The sequence below is a fragment of the Anopheles moucheti genome, chromosome 2 (genome assembly GCF_943734755.1).
Source record: "Anopheles moucheti chromosome 2, idAnoMoucSN_F20_07, whole genome shotgun sequence".
Taxonomy (NCBI): domain Eukaryota; kingdom Metazoa; phylum Arthropoda; class Insecta; order Diptera; family Culicidae; genus Anopheles; species Anopheles moucheti.
This window is the reverse complement of record NC_069140.1, coordinates 78274982-78299586: the sequence shown is the minus strand read 5'-3', so window position 1 is coordinate 78299586 and position 24605 is coordinate 78274982. Positions and strand designations below refer to the sequence as shown.

At 39.8% G+C, this 24605-nt stretch overlaps 1 protein-coding gene across 1 annotated transcript; it reads right to left on the bottom strand.

Annotated features, from left to right (window-relative positions):
* Positions 1 to 7816: 7816 nt before the first annotated feature.
* Positions 7817 to 24209, bottom strand: LOC128310386 (latent-transforming growth factor beta-binding protein 4). Its single transcript, XM_053047011.1, has 15 exons — positions 23879 to 24209; positions 15093 to 15349; positions 14809 to 14956; positions 14455 to 14617; positions 13736 to 13932; positions 12153 to 12255; positions 11924 to 11988; positions 11542 to 11670; positions 11020 to 11160; positions 10668 to 10937; positions 10265 to 10402; positions 9693 to 10202; positions 8637 to 8766; positions 8325 to 8561; positions 7817 to 8159 (listed from the first exon to the last, which is right to left on the bottom strand). The coding sequence occupies exons 1-15, from the start codon at positions 23964 to 23966 to the stop codon at positions 7997 to 7999; spliced, it is 2739 nt and encodes a 912-aa protein (XP_052902971.1). The 5' UTR covers positions 23967 to 24209; the 3' UTR covers positions 7817 to 7996.
* Between the last annotated feature and the right edge of the window lie 396 nt (positions 24210 to 24605).

Here is a 24605-nt window from a genome sequence, read left to right as displayed (position 1 = left end):
TGCAAAGACCAATACACCTCCAAGCTGCTCCAATTAATTAATTAGTAAATGAAAAACTAAATTAACTGTGTCTTAAATTTCGACTCCTTTTTCCAATTATTTTTGGTATTACACACAGTCAGGTTTGTTCAATGTGATTTGCTACATTTAATTATTACTTGTATGCATTAGGAAAGTTTTTGCGTATTTAAAAAATTACTTATTAATTACTTGTTTAATAAATGCATATCGTTCATAATTACTTCTTATCTGTATTTATTTATCTATCTGCTATCTGCTTTGCCACATGTAAAATTTGTTTTGGACAGAATCAGTCCGGCACTGGATGGAGGTGATCGAATTTATCTGTGGAATGATTTAATTTAAAATAAGTTCCTTAACAAAAATGCAAGATTTTACTAATCCTAACCCGAATTACCGTTATTATTAATTACCGTTATTATTAAATGAAGTTTATCTACCACTATCCAAGGAAATCATCCCCGACCCTAATTTCTGCGTGGTTTACTCTTTAAGTCGCTATTTAACGAACTCTATCGTAGTTCTTAAAGGCGGAAGGACCGTTCTCGTACCGCGTTTTAAATGCTTTTAATCGAAATCTCTTAATAAAATTACCATACCACAAACAACATCAAAGCGATTCCCTCCCAAAACCAAAACTGGCATTATCAACTGACACTTACCGAACGCCGTACTAAAGACATTTCCCTTTTGTCCCGGACAGATATTTAGCCAAATCGCATCCCACCCCACGACGTGTGGTTATCGTGCACGATGAATTCATTTGCAATTCATTTCCGAAGGCTTTACCATTCCCTAACGACGCAGGTCATGTTTTTTTGTCAGGTATGTGAAATGCTTGTCACCCCTTTCGGCACGCACCGGCACAGTCACAGCCGTGATGGCACCAAACACGGACACGATGGTTCGAAAAGATTATCGAACGGAGGAGACACTTTCTCTGCATCATCATGAGATAAGCGTAAGACAAACCTCGACACGGGAGCGCGTGTTGGGGAGGTTGAAAAATGTACATATTCCCTACGAAGGACAGATCGCAAAACGGAACCCCAAGCGGGCGAAAAGGCATTGCTCCCCCCGTAACCACAACCGGGCTAACGATTGGGAACGGAATTTGAAGCTAATTTCAATCACAATACCAATGGAGGCACTGAATGTTACTGAAAGGCACAACGCAAATAAAACCTTTGTCGCACGTACCACGTCGGCTTGGTGGCCGGTTGTTGTGGCGATAAAAGGATATCGAATCTAAATTTAAATTTATTCATTGAAGAAAGCCAGCGAAAATCGAGCCAGCCTTATCGCTGGATCGTCGAAGGGTTGTGAGCGGTGGGGTGAAGGGTGCGTGGCTTTTGGTGGTGATTTTCAAATATAAGAAGTGATATTTGAAAAAGACTTGAAATGTTATTTATATAAACTGTAAAAGGACACTTCGATCACTTCCAAAGAAGTTATGCTTCAATTAATTAGTATATGTTACTTTCAATTAAATATAATCGTAGTATACATTTTTTTCACATGTTCCGTTTCGAAGAATATCAAAATTTATAAATAAATAATAAACAATATTCTTCTTCCTCTAAGCAAAGGAAAACAAAAACTTTGTTAGTAAATTAAAGCTGGTGAAACTAAAGCACTTTGTCGCAAATAAATCGCACGTCCCATTGCTGGCAACTTATCAACTCGCGTCCGCAACACAGAAAAGAACCAACCAACTGTCATCTGTTTTCGTTGAACTTGCTTCCAACCGTTCCCTTACGTCCTTAAAAATGACAATCCAAAGGGTCGTTGCCGTTTGGTTGTTATTTTAAAACAGTTTTTTTGTCCTTTCCTTACTATGCGCCACAATGTACGCCGCAAAACCTGCCGAAAGTTGATGACCAGTCAAAAGTCACCAATTTCAGCACTTTTATCAATCCGATTACCGATTTTCTTGTCCCCGAACGCCAAACCACTCTGCTGTACCATGTGTTGACGCTTCTTGGTGAACGTGTGCCCCCTTTTTCCCCGGCGGAAAACTTTTACTCCCTTGGCAGTGGTTTGATCCCTTGGCATACGTAAAAAAAAGGCTTAGAAAATGGAAAGTTGATGCTGGAACAGATGTTTCCTGTAACTTGATGCAGACGTAGGCCGATGGCTTTTTGACGCTGTGTAGGCCTACCATTATCCAAAGGGGCGAGAAAAAAACCCTCAACGTGGTTCAACTCTTTCCTTCCTTCCATCATTCGCCTTCGGAGGTGGTTGAAAGGAACTGTACCGAAAAAGTGTAACGAAAACAATGACGATTGCAACTCCACACAATTGAACACCGGGGAGACGGGATTTTCGTACCGAGAGGATAATTGTTTTATGTTTCGTTGTGGTGGTTATTGTTTTGGCCATCAGTACACAAAACGAAAATTTAATTTCCGGCATCACCGCACACAAAACGGAAGTAATCAGTTTTGGTTCGATCGCGCCACGTTGCGATTCGAACCAGCGCCCAGATCGAACCATTTATCCGTGCCGGAACGAAAGGGCCGGAACCGTTGCTAATTGAATGATTTATTTCTAAGCACTGCCTGTGGCCACAGTTTTCGCCTATCCAGGGCAATTAGGGCTCATTAATCTTAGTTTTTGGCGTTTCGATGGTGCAAATGCTTCGGGCGGAATGTAGTTTTTCGTTTTACCGCCCGAGCTTTGAGCTTTGAGCTTTGTAAAACAACCGAAAATATGTGCGCCTAGTGGACTACGCTAATTTGTTGATAAAATAGGAAACTGTTAAAAAAACGTTTAAATAATGGACCAAATAGTTCGTTAGGTTCGATATACCAAATTATAATTGTATTTCAGAGAGCCGAGTAATAGAAAAACACTAATCAAAGTAACCACTTTACTTTACTGTGAAGTATTAGCGACATCTGTATTTTTTGGTTCCAGTTAATAATTTTGTATTCAATTGGTCTTGTGGTCACTTCAAATCGCTCTTCTACGATTGACCAGAAATCTCCAGAAATGACCAAAAGAAGGAATGTTGTGTCGCTTCTGAGGTGCTGCTCTGACCAGACCAGACCCGTCTTTAAAGACTCACTAGAAATTCATAGATTTTGGTTGAAAAGTTTTAATGCGACCAGTGTCGGGGCTTGCCACCAAGCGATTGTCACCATTTACTGGAGAAAACATGAAAAACTTTCTGAATTTTAAATAATTAGAAACAAGAAAAAGTTGTGAAATGCTGAAAAAATTAGGTTTTCTACAACAAGGACCAAGGTTACGAGAGGTCGACGAGAGGTCTTATGAAACTACAGTAGAACGTCGATTATCCCGAGCCTGCTTATCTGGGGAGCGGATTATACGAGTGCAATAAATAGCTAATAGAATCGTTTTTGTTTTTTAACCATTTTTCCGCATTTGAAAGTTTTCAATTTATTTTCTTGAGAATTTCCTAGAATATGTTAAACTGCTTGGAAATAATGTTATAATGCTGTAAAACAAATACTTTTAACATTAAAAATATATGAATGTTTTTTAGCGTTGACCTATCATCTTCATCTTCAAATATTGCACATACTAAGCTTGGCTTGCAAGGGCTTGTTATCCACAGTTACCCGAATAAACGACGTTTTATTGTACCTGACCTTTATGAAAATTACACAACAAAACTGTGCAAATTTAACTCAAAGTGGAAAATATTTAAAATTTAAAATAAAGTCATAAATCACAAGCAAAAATAATAGATTGCTTATACCTCAACCTGATATTTCATCCTTTTTATCAGCTTATCTCTGAATGTATATCTTCGAAACATATTTTACTTCGCGTTAGTTTAACGATTACCAGCAAATGTAACGCCACTTGCGTGATATAAATCTTAATCGCGAAATAATAAATACATTACCATTTTGTAGTGAAGTTTGCTAGCGATTTCCTTCGCGATGCATTTTGTACAAAGTGCGCTGAAAGATTCCACCGCAACGATAAACTTCCCGACTGAACAGAACAAGCAAAGCAATTTAGCGAAAGGAAATGATGATTGCCACGAACTTTTTCCATCCCAAAAACCAGTCGTCGACGTCGCGTTTCAATTCCGCTGCTTCCATTCTAAAAAGATCCGAAGATCCGGATACCTTGCCTCTTGTGTTTATCTTTGTGCTGCAGCAACACTGCGGAACAGGAAGTGCCCGCCTCGAAGGAAAGCAGTAATTTAAGTTGCAATTCGCATCAAGTAGCCTGGGTTTTTTTGCTAGAAAACTGACCAGAAGCTCGCATTACCTCTTCAGGTTGGTAATGAGTCAATTAGGTTGCTATGCTGTATTTCATTAATCCAAACAGTATTATCTCCATCCCGTGTAGATAGGAATGGTTGATGCGCATCAGAATCACGGTATGTGTGTGTGTGAGTGGTTGTGTGATTCCCACTGTCGGTTATGCCTCGGGATTGCAATTATTATTGAAAAATTAATTTCCCCCATCAACACCGGGCTAACAAGTCTGCGCAAACTGATAGGAAATTAACTGTAGCAAAAAGGATGCAGAAAATCATTATTGCTTGATGCACACCGGACCAACAATTCGCACCTCCCGGCATAAAAGCCTTTCATTTGCTGGTATGAATGCGTTGGCTCTGAAGAAGTGAAGGAAAAAAATGGACGACGTCTTGCCAAGGTGGAAAAAATATCATCTCCGCTAGAATCATCGAACGGCGGGTGTGGAACGGTTCCTGTACCCAGCGCTTGTGGACGATGATGTTAAGGATAAACTAATTACATCCTGCAGGCGTTCGTTATGTAAGATGACGATGTTGGTGTAGCTGCTAATGATGATGATGAAGATGCAGTTTTTATCGCGAGCCGTTTCGGTTTTGACACTTTCCGTTGCGCATTTTTTGTGTGTTTCGCCAAAGTGCTCAAAGTTCTTGTTATATATATATGACATTAAACCTTGTATTGCATGCTAAAACTAGTCATATTCGATTTACTGTTCATGTTTTCCATAATTGAAAATACTGAAAGTTTTATAACAGCAATGTTTGAATTTTTTTAAATCATTTGAAAAAATTGCAATTAAAAAAACGTTAAAAGACGACAAAAAAAGGATTTAAGAGGTGCAATTGCATACATTTCGGCGCAAGAAAAACAAAATTATTGTAAAATTTATAATGCCTGCTAAGCAAATGTTAGTTGTTGTCGTTAAAAAGTAGCAGTTTGTTTAGTGTCTAGAAGATCGTTAATGCAAATTAAGAAATCTTTTAAATTTCTGTTCAAAAGACTGTAATCACCAAATAAAGGAGATAAAAACTTTTAATAAAAAGGTATATTAAAATAAAATTCGAAAAATTTGCTTTAATTTCTAGTAAAGTTTTATTTTATCTTTTTGAACAATAGTAAAAATAAAACAATTTTCTTACTAGTTTTACGCCATTATTACAGGAGGGCTAGAAGAACAGAAAGACGTGCCTTGTACATTGCGGTTACCTGTACAAAGAAAGCGACCAAACAGCAATACCATCGTCAACGGTATGCAAAATGACCAACGTACGGAATGCATTCTGCGACGGATTGCCCAAGCCGGGGTTTCTTCGGTGTACATCAACCCGACCGCAACCAAACCATCCACGCGGTGGATGGAAATGATGTTGCCGCTACTGGAGGTTTCGGTGCAGCAAGGTTGGCATCTGCTCATCTGTCGCTCGAACGTAGCCAAAGCGTGAAGCACGATAACGCAAAACCCATCCACGGCAGAATGTGTCAAGTGAGGCCGTCGATCGGGCGACGGCGACGAACCGCACCCGACCAACGGCGCAGAGCATTTCCATCCGCCGGGCGGACGGAAACAATTTAGGAAATGAAAGAGGAGATTATTTTATCTTCGTAAGTTTATCAAATCAAATATAAATTTTCCGAATGTCACATTTTGCCCATCCGTCTACGCGCCAGATTTTGCACGCGCCCTGATGGGGGAAAGCGATGAAAAAGTGTCCATCGGGAAATCCCACCCACCCACATCAGAGGGATCCAGCGAGTTTGTGGTGACTTGGGGTAGAGCAAACGCGTTGCGGTTGGTAAGGATTGGAAGAATGGTTTATGCTACCACACTAGCAGAAAGCTTATTTATGATTTTCTTCCCTTTCTGTTAAATTTAATTACGTTTCACCGGGGCGTTTACTCCCTCCGGGGCGACCATTCGCGTTACGCTTGGGAGTGACTTCCTGTCAAGAGACACAAGTTTTGTATCGTGAAGGACGCAACATCCGCACACCCAAGAGTGTACGAAGGATACATTTTTTTTCCGGTGCTACAGAAATCCGTTGAAACCAACCACGACGACGAAGGTTTCGAAAAGGGTTTGAAGGACTTGAAGATGTCATCATTCGCGCCTCGAATAATGAGGCATAAGTGTGTTTGCTCCGTACGTCACTCGACCCGAAAGAGGGTTTTTGTAGCAATAGACGTACTAATAGTGCATACGCTACATGAAGGACACCCGGATGGAATTAGTAACCTAAGTGGCAGCTATCCCACACTTTTTGTACAGTTTGGTAGAGTTATGGTACAACAAGCTCCAACCCGGAAACATTAATCCGGCCGCCATCCGGTGAAGCTACCTGTTTTTTTTTCTCTGCCATATTTTCAAAGCTTGTCAAATCTGTTATTCGAACCCGGCCTTTTTGCGTGAATCCATGTTCAACTTTTTAATAAAAATGAATGACAGAGGCTTAGGCGGTATGACGGTATCTAATGGCGCGTACACATTATAAATGGGATTTCGAAAACACGGGCGAAATAGTTGAAAAATGAGCGGTTTGCTACGGATTCGGTTTATCTCAACTGTCATACGCATTAATTATAGTTGGTTTAAAACCAATCCTAGTGCATTTATATCAACTGTCAAATAGCACAAAGCTTTAAGCGTTTACGGTCCATAATTGAATGTTTGCAAGCAGATAGAAAAGTAATTTGCCATAAAATTTGATTGAAAAAGAATAAAATAGTGAACAGACTTTTTGGTGTTAAAGTATGTTGTTTTTTTAATAATTTACATGTTTGTCTTCCTATTGTTCAGTATTTAAAAAATACAATTGTACATCATTCTACCGGGTGTCTGATTATACTAAAAACATAAACCAGCGAAAAATGACATTCATGGATAGAAAAAATAAATGTCCAATTTTATAAGCTAAAAAGTGCTCAAATAAAAAATTAGCTACAGTTTCTTTTGCAACAACAAAACAGCCAGTAAAAATAAGTAATAAGATAAAATAAGCTCTACCCGCCAATATTAGTTACATACACTAATATTTATCACAAAAAGGAGATGTACTTATTATCCGTGTTATCCAATTATCCGGCTACCATCAAGTATCGATGAGCACGGATAATCAGCATTTCACTGTAACTCCATAATTTGCGATAAATCAGGTTATTTTAGATTTTTCTACAATGTATGGCAAATGGCAGGGATAAATAGATATCATGTATTTTATAATAGTATTTCTTTTTATAACATGACGCTTGCTAAATTAAAGAATAAGCGAACCGTCGATGCGATCACCGTGCTAGATTGTTTAGTTTAGTTTATTAGTATAGTTTAATACTGCCATTGATAGTCCGTTTCATATAAGTCTCTGAGTGACACATGAGTTGTTAACACAAAGTCAATGAAATAGAACTCCAAATTCATGGCTAAAACATGACGACAAGGATGACACGATTAAGTCTTAGTTATTAAATACTCTAACAAAAGCTGAACAATATTTTTTGGATTTTTATTTAAACTTTATTTACTTCATGAACGAAGAATCCTTTTTTACTGGCTCCATGTGTATTAAGTTTTAAAACTTTCTCCATTTATTTTGTAATCGTAATCTACACAATCTTAAGGATTTACAAACTGCCCTTACATGTGAAACACTTAGCGAATGAAAAGAACACAAATCGAGGAGTGTTCAGGTAAGAATGTAAGAATCAAACCGCTGCCAGGTTTGGTGGTTTCTGGTTTAATATTCATACGCCGATATCATCAGGAACAGTCTGGCCACATTAGTACCGTACAGTTCACCATTCTGGAACACGCTCATGCTCAGCTCCAGCTCAATGTCTTGCGGTCCTTCGATGCTCTTTCGCAAATTGAGCTGTGCTTCGTTCGTCCGTTTCTCGAGCCTGACAGTAGGGGTTGCGATGTTCGAAAAAGAATAAAATACGCTTGTTTAGTGCGATACGAATAAAATGGTGATCGTAGCAATGGGAATGAATGGTGTTACGGAGTTACATCCCATTCGAAACAATACATTTTTAAACGATTTACAATCATTACTTATAACTTACCCAAAATAGTGAATATCTACTGCTTTCACGTGCGGAGCCGCGTCGACCGACACTAGCTTCAGATCGAAATCGATCATCTGGAAGTTCGATGGGCCGGCTAATGTAAACAATCCGCGTCCCTCCGGTGGCAGCAGAATGTTGGACACGATCGTTAGGAAGTTGTACGAGTACGAGTGCGGTTTGCGTATGCATTCCATATCGTCGGTATTGCAGTACCGGTTGTTTCGCTGGCAACGGCTAAAACGAACAGGAAACGAAAACACCGTAAGCAATGAACAGGAACTTTTAACAAATATTTACGAAAATACGCACTTTCTACGATCCGAATCGTGCCGATAGCCGTAGGGACACTCGATGGTGGTGCAACGGTAGCTTCCACCAATGTTCGTGCAAATATCGTGACGTCCGTTGCACACATCTCCCGTTTGGCATTCGTCAATATCTGTACCGGATAATAAAACATGTAGAACATTTTAATAAAAAATAAAGTACATAAGGTTTAGATAACTGCTCTTCCTGGGTTATTATATATTTGAAATAAACTTTACACTACTAGATGCAGGGCCACAAGAGTTGACAAAATGCTGACAAATTTGTCAAGTGACAAAATCAGCTTGTCAACTGCGAAAAATCACTATACCGTTGCCACGCACACAATTGCACTCTTTGACGAAAATAAATTGACAAGAATATCCATATGATCGAAGGAGCCATTCGACAATTGTTACCAAAAAAATAAATGATATTTTCATATTTTTATATTTTGTGTAAATGTTAAGAGATATGAGGAATAATAATAAATTATGAATTATAGTTCATTAAAAAATCAAGCTTATGTATTTTAAATGTAAAATAAAATATAATTTTCCGATAAAAAATATTATAAAAATAATACCGTAATTAGCAAGCGGTGCAAAATTTTGTCAGCATTTTGTCAAAATTTTGTCAACTTTTTCTCGTGGATTTTCTACAAAATGAAGTTTGACAAAAGCTCACAAAAAGTGACAAAAGCTCCGTTTCGACAAATGTGTGACATTTTGTCAGTTCTCGTGGCCCTGCACTGACTGTTCGCATTATAGTCGTGGAACACTTTATTACGAGGCTGAGGTTTGAGGTTTTACAAGATATGGAGAAATTGTCTATCTTGAGCACTCCGATTTTCATAACGTTTGAATTTTATTAAAAGAGCGCCCTAGTGCTTCCTTGGTTGGATTTTTACCTCGGTTCGCTTCGTTCGCTCTTATCAATACCTCAATACCTGAATGTATGTACGTTTATTTAAACTCTTCTACTAATTTGATCTGAAATGCATCACTCAAGGAATAAAGGGAAAAGTATCGTCAAAAAGCATCATTAAAATTTACGCACCTATGCAGCTTCGTCCATCAGCTCCCAGCTTGTATCCTTGCGGGCAACGGCAAGCGTACGATCCGGGTGTATTCTCGCATATCCCCACGCACAGATTAGCCGCCTTGTACTCCTCGCACTCATCCACATCGTCGCAGGTTCGATTGTTCAAGCTTAGCCGATAGCCCGGATGACATCCGCACCGATACGACCCCCAGTAGTTGAGGCACCGCTGATGGCACAGTCCCGGGATCTCCTTGCACTCGTCTACGTCCGTGCATATCATCTCGTTCGGCCCATTCTTAAACCCTTCCTTACAGTCACACCGGTACGATCCGATCGTGTTGATGCAGTTCGCATTTTGCTGGCACACCTTCGACCCATGCATCGCACACTCGTCGATGTCCTCGCACCGCTTGTTCCGTCCGATCATATGACCCGGCGGACAGACGCACACATAGCCTCCCTTCTTGTTCTTGCACGTCTGTTCCGGGCCACAGGTTGCGTCACCGGTAGCACATTCATCGATATCTGTATCGGTTAACAATATTAGACATAGAGGAGTCCAGATATCATAACTCTTTGCCACTCACCCAAACACTCCGTAATGTCATCATTCACGCGGTATCCCACGGGGCAGGTCAGCAGGTCGCGACAGCGGTACGATCCATTCGTGTTGATGCACTGCTGATGACGGCGGCAGCTAGCACCTCGTGCACACTCATCAATATCTACATCAAGTGCCATAATGAGCGACGATTAGAAAATATGTGAGGGTCGAATAATTTCTTAACACTAAAGCTTAAAGTATGCTTGTTGATTTACAATACAAGCCGAGAGGAAAAACGTCAAATAAAAGGAGCAACTTAAGGGTTTATTGCTGTTATTCACATATTCACCACCACAAGATCATCCGCAGCATGCAAACAAGATCAATTAAAATAATTTTGAATGAATTTTGTAAATTCGAAGTTCTCACACTCTCAACACACTCACCAACACATGCACCCATTGCATTCCGCTCGAATCCTATTCCACACGGCGGAAGATGCGGCTGGTAGGAGGAGTAGCGTGAGGTTGGATACTGACCGTAACCACCTTGGTAAGATGGCCGCTCGGTCGTACTCGTGGTGGTGCTGGTCGATGTGGACGTACTGGTCATGGTGTGATATCTGGACAGCTGCCGACACCGGAACGAACCCTTGGTGTTGAAGCATTCGAACGGTGGCCGACAGTTGTGACGCCCGAGAGCACACTCGTCATCATCTAGCGCAAATTGTAATAGCGTAAATGTTAGCTTACGGTCAAATTCTGATGGCCTCACGAGCCCAAAAGCACCCAAGCTCACCGTCACAGTTGCCCGTTTCGGCGTTGAGGGTGTAGCCGGTGCCGCAGCTTTGCAGCCGGATGCACGTGTAGGATCCGATCGTATTGTCACACCGTTGCGTCTCCAAACACTCGTGGGCGTTCACCTGACACTCGTTGATGTCTGCGTGATAAATGGCGTTAATTAGGTCAATTGCAAGTGAGATTGAACGTTTCGATTTGTAAAATTAACACTGCTCTAAGTTACTGTTGGAGGTGCAATTTCATTTCGAGGAATCCTGGTACAGTTGTACATCCTTTAGAGTACTTGAAACGCTACAGTTATTTCGCGAATCTCTGGTACATTTACTCTCAAATTCATATAATTTACACACACGACGACAACTCCAGACTCCATTTTGATTAAAACCACTTTAAACATTTCGCATATTACTGTCTTTCTTCCCGTTAATTAAAGCCAGACATCCGATAATCGCATCGCAACTTTCGTGCAAGCAGAAATCCCTGAAGAAAGCACGATGAAAGCAAACACCGAATCTCTTACCAACGCAGGCGTTCGTAACGCTATCCAGATTGAATCCAATTTTACAATCACACCTGAATCCTCCGATTTCGTTCGTGCACACCTGATTACTGTCGCAGGCATTCTTATCCGCGGCACACTCATCAATATCTGCACAGGTGAAAAAAGGGAATAAGAACTTTGATGAAAATCCAACCCAAGAAGAGCAGGATCAGAACACTTCCACGGAGAGACTGTAATAGGAATTGGAGCTTAGTAAGTAAGTAAAGGAAGGGTGTGTGAAACATGAAAGACAGGAACGAATTACACAAGGAACTCATCTGTCGAGACGCTCCAATCCGCGTGTGATCCGGTTAGGGACATCGATATATACCGCGGCGGAAGTTCATATCCGAAGACTTACCCACGCACTGATCATTATGTCTCCGGAAACCGGGCGTACACGTTTCCACCTTCTTCCTCGGTGGACTATTATCCAATGGTTACGAAAATGGTGCATCGAATGAAAGAGAAAAGGTAAAACGCAAAACATTACTACCGCTGCCTCACCGTCCCAAGGAGTCACCCAAAACTTCCCAGCCTCCATGGAGAAGCGATGGATCGTTTCGATCGGCTAAGTAAATGGCACGTACGTTGGATAATTTTTCACCACAGCAATACACTCGTACGAGCCATCGATGTTGACGCAATGATATCCTTCGTCACAGGCACCGTCCTCCTCGCACTCGTTGATGTCTGACGTTATCGGGGGCAGAGAATGGATGAGACAAAGTCGAAACATGTTGCATTAAGATGGCAGCAAAACCGCAAGAAAAAAGTTAATTGAATGTATCCATTGTTTTGTTGTGCTTTCGACGCTTGTTTGCTCATGAACACCTCGTACATCTCGTCCTATTACTATGGTTAGTAAACTGTGAGTATGTCACGTGTACAGTGATGGGCGATACGCTTTCGTTGTGTAAATTAATATTGTTTTGATTGAATTTAATGCTTAAAGTTATGATGCGATTATTAAATGTGTTTGCAAAATCCTTTAATTAATAAAATTTATGTACCATAATTTATTACGCCTACTATGTGCATTAGTATCACTTCCCTGAATGGTAGAACGATACATATAAATAAATAAACTTAAATGTTAAGGTAAATAAAATTTTAGATTTTCTCCAAAATTTTAGATCTTTTCTTTTTAGATCCGTTAAACGTAGGAATACAATTGTAGAAAGAAATAAAATTTTTGTATTGTAGAAAGAAATAAATAATTTTTTATTATTTATTTATTATTATGAAAATACGGCAATGCCGTCATGATGGAAATTAAATAAAAATTTATTTATTATTATTGATTTATTAATATTAAAGAATATAGCAAAGGTAATGTCCATCAGTTTGCAATGTTTTGTCGTCCACCACTGTACAACGATACCGATGCTAAGGCGGATATGATTAAGTAAAAATGAACAAGCCATCCAGTAGGCCACTGCATAAAGATAGAATAATGAATTAATGAAGAATGCTGTATGCAAAGCCCGGTTGACATACGGGGACGTCCTTCGGAAGACAGGAGAAGCTACTACGTCCTTTGAGACAGTTTTCCCGCTCCCAGTTACAAGCATCAAGCAGGTCTGGCAGCTCTGTCACAGTGAGTGAACTCAATAGTTCGCGCGTTCTACAAACGTAGCTCAATGTGTTGAATATAGTGAAAAACCTGCGAACACGCACGCGAACTTGACAGTTTAATAGAAAATGCACGTAGACTTTTGTATTTGTCTTCAGTACCATGAAGAATGTAAGTATTGTTAATGTTCGTGCCCTGTCCGCAACGAACAGCGAAGACTACCAAAATTACATTGATAAATTCAAATTTGAGCAATGTTCGTCGAACGCTCGAACAATCTAGTTGGTCCAATGGGATAGCATTTTAAACAGAAAGCGACGATAAGCACCGATGCGAGAACGGCAAACAACCCTAACCATGTGACGGAAGCGTTGTGAGCTACATACTCAACGGGACACGATTCCTCCAGCGAAAAGCTCCCCTATGTGTCACTATGACACCAGAAACTAATTCAGACATTGGATCAAACTCTCTCGCGTAAAGCTGTGCATGCGTGAAGTTTTTGTGAGTAGTTTTACCTTCCATTCTCCTTCTTTCAGCTTGCAAGTGATAAGCGCTATCTTACCGATTACCGGATGCTGAAAATGGAAAACTTACCTTCACATTTGCCATCCTTCAGTTCGTACCCTGCGTCACAGGCAATGTCCGGATGGATGATATCAACGCATACAAAACTTCCGCGCGTATTACGACAAACTTGGTTCATCGAGTTACATCTGGCCTCGCCCGTCTCACACTCGTTGACATCTTCACACTCGTCCGTGTGCTTGTTATAATTGAATCCGTTGGTACAGCTGAAAGCAGTGAAAAGCCATTTTTATGCAGTAGAACAAAAAAGGGGTGAATTAAATTGCGAGTGCATAATAAAAAAAAAATATTAATAAAGTGCTTGATAAATTTAGATTAACAGAAAAATTATAAAATTCAAAGGCTTTTCCAGTCTGTAATTAATTAAGCGATCATATTTTCAACCTTTGTTTAGTTCGGTTTAACGAAGATGATATTAAGTAAGTAATTAAGTATTAGGAAAGTTACTAAGTACTAGGTAAGTAAGCACAAGTTTTACTTCAACTAATTTTTTTTTATTTAAATGCATACATACATTTAGGCGTCGCAAAGTGAATCTCTGGGAAACAGAAAACACAGTTGCAGCTCACAGTAAATAAAAGAGCTTATTTAACCGCAAAGGTAATGGATACTCTCATGAAAACGAGTCATGGTTTGTGAAGACTTAATAAGTAGCTTAGTATTACACGCTGCATTTAGCCATCATTGCATATAATCTTAATTTTGCCTCATACTTTAACCACACTTACCTTCTCCGCTCGAGTGTTTCATTATCCTCGTCCGAAACAGGCGCACAGGTTTTGTTGTCGTCCATCAGCTCGAAACCGGGATGGCACTTGCACACATACGAACCATCCTCGACGTTTTCGCACACCTGCGAGCAGATTGTTGGGAATTGCTCACACAAACGCGCTACGGTGCAAACAAAACAAAACCGAAAACGAAAGCCCAAAACAACGTGCTTCAAATGTGTTCTACATTCAAATGTGCCGTATAAAATTTAAACAACCCTTGAGGCAGAAAAAAGCTTCCAGAACACACAACGTGTACGGTGCATGTCTTTCCGGGCTACCGGAGAAGCAGGTGCAAGGCAACCAACTTACGCTCATCTTGTCCAACTTTTTTCTTGATGTCGTTGCAGCAGTCGTCATAGATTTCGTCCCAGGGACTGCCGAAGGTGAACGGTTCCACCGAGCACTTGTTGGCACTCGACCCAACCACCAACCCTATTTTGCACGCCTCGCAACAATCCTGCAGCGTGCGAGAAAGATGTGTGTTGTTTTGTTGATACAGGAAAGGAGTGTGAAATTGGATTACGGTGAGCTTATCTTCGCACGGAGGTTTCGAATTTTTTTATTCTTTCGGTACGTAACATGTCGATGCTTACCGTGTAAAATTCCGACCCCGACTGGTCACCTTTCGGGGAACAGCTGCGGCCCTGCCGGGCAGCTATGTGACCGGCCGTACATTGGTAAATTTTGTGCTGCTTCGAGCAGCATATTTCGATCGTCGATAGGCACAATCCATGCAGCCCAGCTGGTACCAGCTCCAGGGATTCGTTGTAGCTGGAGCATGTCCGGCTCTGCAAACCCCACTCCTCACCCTGCTGGCAGCATAGCGAAAGGATCTGCTCGATCGCAATAGCTGCAAAGGAAAATAATGCCAAATTGTTATTAAATTAACAAAAGGGAATTCAAAAGGGACACCTTAAGCGTTACGTATTTAAAATATTATTTCAATTAAAACAAATGTGGTAATTATATTAAATCATAATTATTATAATTATGGAATATAGTCATGAAGAAAGATTTGCAAGGAAATGAAGATTTTCATAGTAACAAATAACCTATTGTTGACAATTTACACTCTACTATTCATTAAATGCTGGCCCGGTAAAAAGGATGACCCGGTGGCATGATGATAGCGGCTTCGGTCTTTACACGAATGGACCGGACTAAAATCCCATCCGGACCAATCCCCCGTGGCAAAAACTGATTATCCGACTACGTGGTAAAATAAATCTAGTAAGCCAGAAATAGCAGACATGACCATGATCTAGTAGGTTATTACACCAAGAAGAGAGAGAGTATCCTCAAATGCTCCTAATAATCTTCTGCCTTATTAATAGTTCGTATTAAATGCTATTTCTAAACAATAATAATTGTCCGAAATTAACTTTATTTATTCCTAATTATCTAAACATTCTTAAAAACTGGTAAAATAAATTAAAACACTTCAAAGTGCATTAATAACGAAAATATCTGCAACCCAAACATCTTTAGGCCGCCACATTATAAGTTTGTAAAGCCTAAACGTATGCAATCATTTTGCGTTGCGTCTCTATCACGATTATCTCGAATCCGCGGCAGTTTTAACAATACTTTAATAAAGTTTTGACCAAATTTCCGTCGGATTTGGAAAACTGAAAGCCTAATACAGAAATGTATACGACTTCTTTACAATTTTATACAGACTAATAATGGTGATGGTCAAACAAATTCACAACTGAGTCGCTCAAACAACGATAAAATGGTTTATTTGACAATTTCAAACGTATAGTAGCATTGAAATAAAAAATATAAATGACTAGTGTTCATCGTTTATTCGACTATTTTCTCATTTCTACTTTTTACACCGATCTGAAGTTATAATTAAACCATAAATACGTTTAAACCACACATTTAACCATGTAATAGTTTCCACTATTCAGACCGAACCGAGCTGCATTTATTGCTCGTTCGCAAATCATTGATAGCACCATAGAACTTCTATCAGCATAAAAACCAGCTCATTCCAGTCGCCACTAAAAAGGGCCATTCTTACGACCTTTGTGCTCGAATTTCATGTATCAACTACAGCTAGTTGGGAAACACAAACAGAGCAAACCGTCACGAGTGCTGTGCGAACAATCATTTCCCATGCTGCTGAAATAGCGCTTCGGAAAGGGTAATAAAATGTTCGAATCCAATTACGACAAAGTTCGTTCGTTAGTTCCCACCGACCGAATGTGACGAAGACCGAATGTGTCGCCCTGTCCTGCCCGGTTTCCCCGTAATGGTGAGCCGTGAATCAATTTTCTCACCTTTACCCATTTATGTGGCATTGCACGATGTTTGGCACTGGCATTCGTAGATTGCAATTTCGGTCGCTGCATCCCTAGTTTGCTGCAAACCTCCGACCGTAAATGCAGCGCAAGCCCGAAAGCACGAAAAGGTGGCCGAGTGGTATGTATCTGCTAGAAAAATGAGTTTCCCGGTAGGAGGTATTACAGTTTTGTTTTTCCCAGCAAACGAAATGCTGGGAATTCTTGGTACATGCGATATGGTGCCGGTGCGGGGCATTCTTGATTTGCAGCGCCCCATGACACACCCGTGGTACGTTGCGGAACCGTACACGCCGGACGGGGACGAAGGTGAAATGGTTTCCGGTTTTCGGTATTTTCACACATCGCATCGGATCGATAGTAATTATAATGGAAATGGCTTCGATCTTTCGATTTCTTCCGTCTTCGCGCCGGCCTGCTAGCCTGTTGATAATGAAATCGAAGGTAAATAATAGATGCCCAGTGCCTGCTGTGGCAGTGGTGGCAATGAGATTATGCAATCGATGCACGTATGCCAGCCGATTTCCATTTCCTTCAGCGCAAGTGGAAAGCTGATATTAAACCAACAATGTACGGGCGGGGAGATGAGTCGTGCTGTGGCCGCGGACGCAACGACGAGGATGGTCTTTATTCAGGTTACAGCAGTGCTGTTTACTTTTTAACGATATGATTTTATCTCGGACTTCATTATCTTCACATTGATTCCGCTAACATGATAGTTATGTCTGGCAATTAAACAGCGTTCAATGGCGAAAATGGCTAATTTAAACATATATCTTTATGTTTGATTTGTGGAATAACACATATTATTTTGATTATAACCTTTCCAGATATGCGAATTTGTTATTGTTAATTTGTTGAATGTTTTTTGCTCCTTCAAAAATACATTAGCATGATGAAATTATTTTTAATATAAGCACATTTATTTTTACTTCTACTTCTTTTACAAAGAAACTTCTGAAATAAACGATAATAATAATAGCTACCGATTCCCGACACATCACAAAAACGCCTTATTCCTTGACAAAAATAGGCGAGTGATAAATTTCAGATTAAAAAGGTTCCATTATCGTGCATCGCTGCAAACCTCTCTCCCGCATGCCAACACTCGGTGGTGAAAGTTATTAATGAATTAAATTAAAAAAAATCAATCGTTGCAATTTAAACGACGAACAAAACGGCAACAAAAAAATAAAGAACGAGCAGAAATGCTACACCGGATATCATCCACACGTACAGTACGAACGTCCGCGGGGGTAAAACAGATTTAATCTCAACCCAAATTAGTGAGGATGCAGAAAAAACGTAGCAACCCCGAACATGATAAACGAATATTGATCCGAAATCGGTTACCAGCAAGTAGTTGCACAGAGGATCGTTTTTTCCCTTGGACGATCTGTTGCTGTCTTGGAAAAAATGCCACAGTGTCAGATGAACGTTTAATAATGTATTTTCTGCAGTTGTTGCATTCAAATGAAAAACATTCAACTCGAGCGAGTGTGAAATTACGTAGTGTTGAAGAACTTTAAAATGCGTTTGAATTAAGTGGTGACAAAATTGGTACTATTAAAACTGTCAGATAATTTTCTTCAATTTTATCATACGCAATTAGAGATATACGGCCTGGTCTTTCTACCGATAATAAAAATAAAATCATATGCAATCAGATAAACAAAGTTTAAAAGTTCAAATAATCATAACATTTAAAAAAACGTTTAATGATTAATATTAAATTCCAAAAACACTGGGGTTTCGAGCTCAAGTTACATCATGTTTGGAATCATTTTTGGATTCTACTCTTAAAAATAGGTAAAATGCTTACAGGTAGATGTGATAGTTGGTAGATGCAACGCAACGCAGCTTATCCAGGAGCTGCTTGGAATAGTTCCAAAGCAAAATTGAGATATTCACTGCACAGTTCATATATAAATGGACCAATTGTATAAAACATAGAGTGCTCAATTTCAAAGCAAATTACATTTGTTTTGTTTGTAAAAATAAACAGTAAAGTCAAAATAATTTATACACTTATAAAAAGCACTGCCCATCCTACAACACTATACACTAAAAGTTAGCACAAAATGAAGATGTGCGTATTATTCGTGTAATCCGTCGGAACCTGAATTTCGTATATCTGGCTAGTATCCCAATTCCGATGTGTAATAAAGTAAATTTAGAAACAAGAATTAGAATGTTGGAACTATTCTTTATCTACATGTCCATATTTCACTTCAGCTTGAAAAGAGTCCAAAATTGCCTGCAACTTTCTCCCTTGCCTAATGGGAAACCCTGCATGAAGCAGCACAATCAATAACAGGGTTTCTAGTTCTACTGGCAAAAATTCTGTTCAAGTTGAACTCGACTACACCGAGATGGATCTGTTGAATATTTGGTATTTTCTGGACAACAAGCGGCAATCGATTTTATTCCCAGCTTTCTGGACTGACATATTGAAAACTTAGCCAATGCGTGAATAAACAGCTTTCTATGTCTATGTATCTATGGAGAAAGTCTTTCCTAGAACTAAATCAGCTTCCTGTTGCACGATACACAGTGAGAGAGTAGGATTCAAGATCTTACAGATATACTAGTTCAACTCGACCAAAATATATAAATAAGATCTTTACCGGTTGAAGTAGAAAATGTTGAAAGTCTTTTTAAAAACACCAAGGATATTGACAGGGTTTTATATAGTGTTGGGTAATTCAGATTCTGATTCATGAATCCGAATGAATCTTTGAACTGAATGAATGAATCTGAATTTACATCCGAAAATCCTCAGAGATTCATTATCTCTGTAATTATCTTTATAATAAAAAAAAATAAATATGTAGGACTCAAAAGCCCAGTGATATGAATACAACCAATTTCAAAGTTATATTTTTCCAGTTGTTCAGTTTAATTAAATTCAACAATCCAGTTCAGCTTAATTAAATTCAACAATTGGAAAAAATATAGCTTGAAATTGGTTGCGATATTAACACAACTGGGTATTTGATTGGATTTAATGATTTTGTACACAATTTTGTTCATTCGTTAAACTATCCAAATATTTAAAGTTTCTAAAATAAACACTAACATCTTGAGATTACTCTAAGGGCAGCGTAAGGTTACGGTCACTAGATTAAAATTCTTCCCGTTAGGGTGTAAGCAATCTAGCTTTAAGTATGCTAGGAGTGCCAATATTAACTTCATCTGTATAAAACTACTTATTTTAGACGCAAAAATCATTTTAAAAACACGCCAGAAATAATGTTTCGGTGGAGATTTATGAATCTAGGAGGATTCATTGTCAGGCGCAACAGAGCTCAGGTTATCTTTATTGCAGGCCTACTACATACTTCTTTTGATGTCTATGTCCTAATTTTAAAGTTCTTTGCGTTTATTCTAAGGTCAAACTATGATCCTCGTTAAACCGTTTTCGATGGACGAATTAATTAATGAACATTAAATATTAATCACGAATCAATGAGGATTCATAAATCTCTAAAGATTCATGAATCTTGAGGATTCATAACTTCAGAGAATTCATGAATCTTTTGAGAATCGACTCAAGATTTGAATGACTCTTCGCAAAAGATTAATTAAGCACAACACTAGTTTTATCACTCTGTATCACCTTGTTATCAAGTTTACTAATCAAAATATGCTGTATCCCACGTAAAGTTTCCAACAAATTATCATAATATTAATTGTACAATCAGCATGTTATTGAATGCGTTTAAACACCCACAACACATAGCATAATGGGTAGTTTAATTACCTTTCAAGCAGATAGAAAATACAATACAAAACAGTGCTGTTCCATTCACTTCGCTCCCAAAACACGCATCCCGCGTACACGCGTTGATAAACTGAATTGACACACAAAAGCTAGCGGCAACAAAAAAAAAGAAGTAACACGGAGAAGAAAAATAATCCACTCAACATTCATATCAAAAACAGCAATCAGTAGAAATTAATTGCACCCAACGGGATGTGCCGGGGAAATGTTGCGTTGTACGGCCACGACCAGACCGGTCGGACAAGGGTTCGGCAATCATTAATAAAACAAAGCATAAAAATCACAAACAACCGGTCACAACACCTTTGCTACCCTCTTCCACCGCTCCATTTGTCTGCGGCGTTGTGATAAATGTGTATTATTTTTTAAATTTAATCAATTATTCATAAACCCCCACTCGATGCTGGGCCAACGGGTGCGGGGTTACAATCGAGCGATTTTTACCCTTTTTGCGTATAGATCGACTGCGGGATAAGAAGGGGTTTTGCATAGGCCACCGACATAGCCTAATTCCAGCATCATTCGTCACTCACTTCCCGGGGCTGCTCCCGGGGTCAGCAAGAAAAAAATTGCAACGGATGTAGGTGGGTGGGTAATGTCGCGCGCCGGAAAACTGTCGCAGTTTCCACGCAGCGTGGCAACGACAATCAAAGTTATGTGCAGTGCGATTGCAAGCGCGTACGACCGCGTGTGTGTGTTGCCGCTGGCGCACCGATCCTTATGCTTTACATCGAAAACATGCCACATACATCCGTACCAAAAATTAAATTCTACCAGCTGCTGGGAAGGAAAATTGTATCACCACCACCACCACCCCCCTCCTCCCACCAACACACGCGCCCGCGGTATGCAAATGGTTGGCTTCTGCAACACACGCGCGCGCAGTGTGAGGAACGTTATGTTTTATAGTTAATAAAATTTAACCTTTTAAGCAGCACCTTTCGCACTGAGTCGGGTTGCGCTGGCAGGCTGCTTCTTCCAGAGCCCGCTCTGGGTGTGACTGTGTGTGTGTGTGTATGTGCGCAACGTTCGAAACGGAACCGAAGGAAGTGTTTTCTGAACTTCCTGTTCCATCCTCCCTTTTGGGTCGGGAAAGTGCAAGACCACCCCCACCTCACAACCACCACCTCACTACCCCAAAAAAACACCCGGAAAGTACCGGGGATGCCGGGTTTGCCGAGCTGGTGATGCTGCAATGAATAATTAAATCCTGCTCATAAATAATGTGCTGCTGTGTTTTTCAATTACCGATTTCTAAGTCAATAAACGTAACGATATGAAACGATTTCAATTTGTCCACCATTATACCAACGGGGGGGAGGGTTTGGTCTCCCTCGGACGGATTGCGGAATGTACTCACTCAGTGATTCGGAAGCGTTTTGTCAAAGCGTGCGACAGGCTCGGTACACCTGGTGCCCATGTACGTACATTAATCACGTACGCGAACGGCCACCAGGCAGGCTGGTTTTGCGGTTCCTCAGTTGGGAAACGCAATTAGATACGCAAGCTATTGTGATCAGCAATAATGCTTTGCTTATAAACAAATTGTATTTTCAGTACTTTATCTCAACGCAAGAATTTTTAAATTGCCAGTTAGCGTAAATACCGCACCGGAACGTAGCAGCCTGAGTCTTTTCCGGCGTTACGCCACGCTAGAACGCCAGAAGTCCCACCCTGGGTTTGCACCGGCTGATCATTACGTTCTTAGGCGGAATCCATTTATTGCTGTTATGCAAACACGCGCACCACAAGTTACGGATCTTGGCAACAGTGAAAGATAACGCCACTAAGCAAAACTAGTGCTTTGTGCGTTCGAACACACCAAGTGCACTGTTTGCGGAGGCTGCGATAACGGAACTAATGCACACACAGTCTGTGGCGATGCATCGCGCTGGTGCAGTTATTATATCTTGGGAGAATGGGAAGATAATTAAACACCGTACATTCACCTCGGTGTTCTCGGTGCAGGAATAAAGTGTAAGAAATGCGTTAATTTGAATTGAATTATAAAACTGTTTCAAAAAAGACATATGTTTCATTAAGTTTCCTTGAGTGTGGATAAAATTGTTTAATTTAATTTATTTCACAGTATTTCCCAAGAATTCATTTGACAGATGCGTGCTCTTTTCTACAACATCTTTGCTGGATAAGTAGTTCGGTGACATTCTCCTGACATGATCAATCTACTAGAATCTGGTGAGGTTAATACGATGCAAAATAGGTAATTTTATAGGTGAATGCGCTCAAAACTACATGATTAAATGCTGAAGGTGTTCTCTTAGATACTAGAGCAAAATATCTCTCTGAGCATGTTTCTCTGAACCTTGGATAAAACACCTGCTTTAAGTGCCTTTTATCCGAAACTTATCAGAGCAATAGAATATCTTCTTCTTGATTTGCTCTGTAAGCCAGAACCGGAGTTCTCGAAGATCTGCCATGCCTATTGGCTTTTTGTGAACTTTACTTTCTTGATTATGTCATTTTACGTCAGGGCTCTGCTAAAGGGATGTTTGTTTTTTTTTACGAAATTCGTACTTGAACCGGACATGTCGTTATGTCATTGCCGAATGTACAATTTGCCCCACATAAAAGAAAAGGAAATTTTATATAGTCTCCGCAAAGATTATTCAACCAACAAGCAAACCTACATCTAAACCTGTACATAAGTTTGGGTTCAGGACCCTGTTTGAGGTCCGCTGCTCACCTCTGCAGATCCGCTCGAAACCCTCGTAAAATGTAACCCATAAACTCGCAAATAGCATCTTTCTTACTCTTTAAAAAGTCCGATTCCCATTGTGAGAATAACTGTAGTAAGTTTTCTATTTTTTCTGCAATATTTTGCTCCAATTTGTTGAATGTGATTGATGTTAAAATTTTAAATAGTCTTAAAACTTATATTTGTATAGCAAAACATTGCTGGTTGGTATAAAATTCCAATATATAACAACTGGTCATGTTCCCCGTACTAAACAGGAGGATATTCTGCATTAGCCAAGTCTCAGACATCGTTAGGCATTCAGGCATCAGGCATGCGACTTTCGTCTTATGCCAAGGCGTATCACAGGCTCTTAGACATTAATATCAATAATCCACCTCAATAGCAATTCCAACTCAAATTAAAATTCTCTAAGAACGGCAATGTAATATTTCAGATATTGTTTCAAATTTACTAGACCAATATCACAGAGCAGCAAGGTTCGCGAAACTTCACATTATTAAATTAATGTGTAATTTTTGCCCCCTAATACTACTCTTACTACTCTATTTACTCTATTTTACTACTTACTTTCTCCATATGCAGGTTGCAGCAATGCGATAATTCCCAAAACCAGCAGCAACGGTTGCTTCGATTTTTCAAATCTTTTCAAAATCATATCGCGACTTTCGGGACCTTACTGATAAACTTATTGGCATTCAACAAAAAGCTCTTTTCAACTAATCCTTACAGTTAGTCAATTTAAAAAAAAACTCCTCTCATAAGTTCGTCCTAAAAGGCGTGCTTTATCACTCACAACACTCGCACGACGTAAACTAAGCTTGAACTTTATCCTCTCACTAACACGCTTTAAATCACCATCAACCAGCACAGACTGACCTTCGTGACTTCAAAATTTTCTGCAAAACTAAAAAAAAGGGGAAACACGAAGCGAATGTTAAAACACCATTGATAAAAATAAACCAAAGCAACGACTTCACATGTCACAAACTGTCAAAACGGATTCTGCTCGGAGGGGAGCGGGGTTCGTTACACAAAAAAGGGTCATTTTAGCGAATGAGATTTTTCGTAGTGGCAGCCACTTTACACTGGGACGTAGCAGGCACAAGACACGAAAACTGTTCCATCACTGTTCACTAGTTGGCAGCGCTTTCGTTTCGTTTGGCTTTTGTTCTAATCAATTTGCTACATCACAATCCATATCGCTTGCCTCATCATCGGGACGATCTGCGCGAGATAAGCTGCAAAACTCAAAAGCAAATTTGTTCGTGGTGCAAATCGATGGAATTCGATTTGG

Bases quoted from the DNA above. Each gene is read 5' to 3' on its own strand.
- LOC128310386 (XM_053047011.1), bottom strand. From the start codon at position 23,966: ATGATTTTGAAAAGATTTGAAAAATCGAAGCAACCGTTGCTGCTGGTT. The intron at 13,933-14,454 runs GTAAGTGTGGTT...CACTGCTTTCAG, and splicing joins GAAACACTCGAGCGGAGAAG to CTGTACCAACGGATTCAATT. The intron at 11,161-11,541 runs GTAAGAGATTCG...TTTATCACGCAG, and splicing joins CGTTACGAACGCCTGCGTTG to ACATCAACGAGTGTCAGGTG.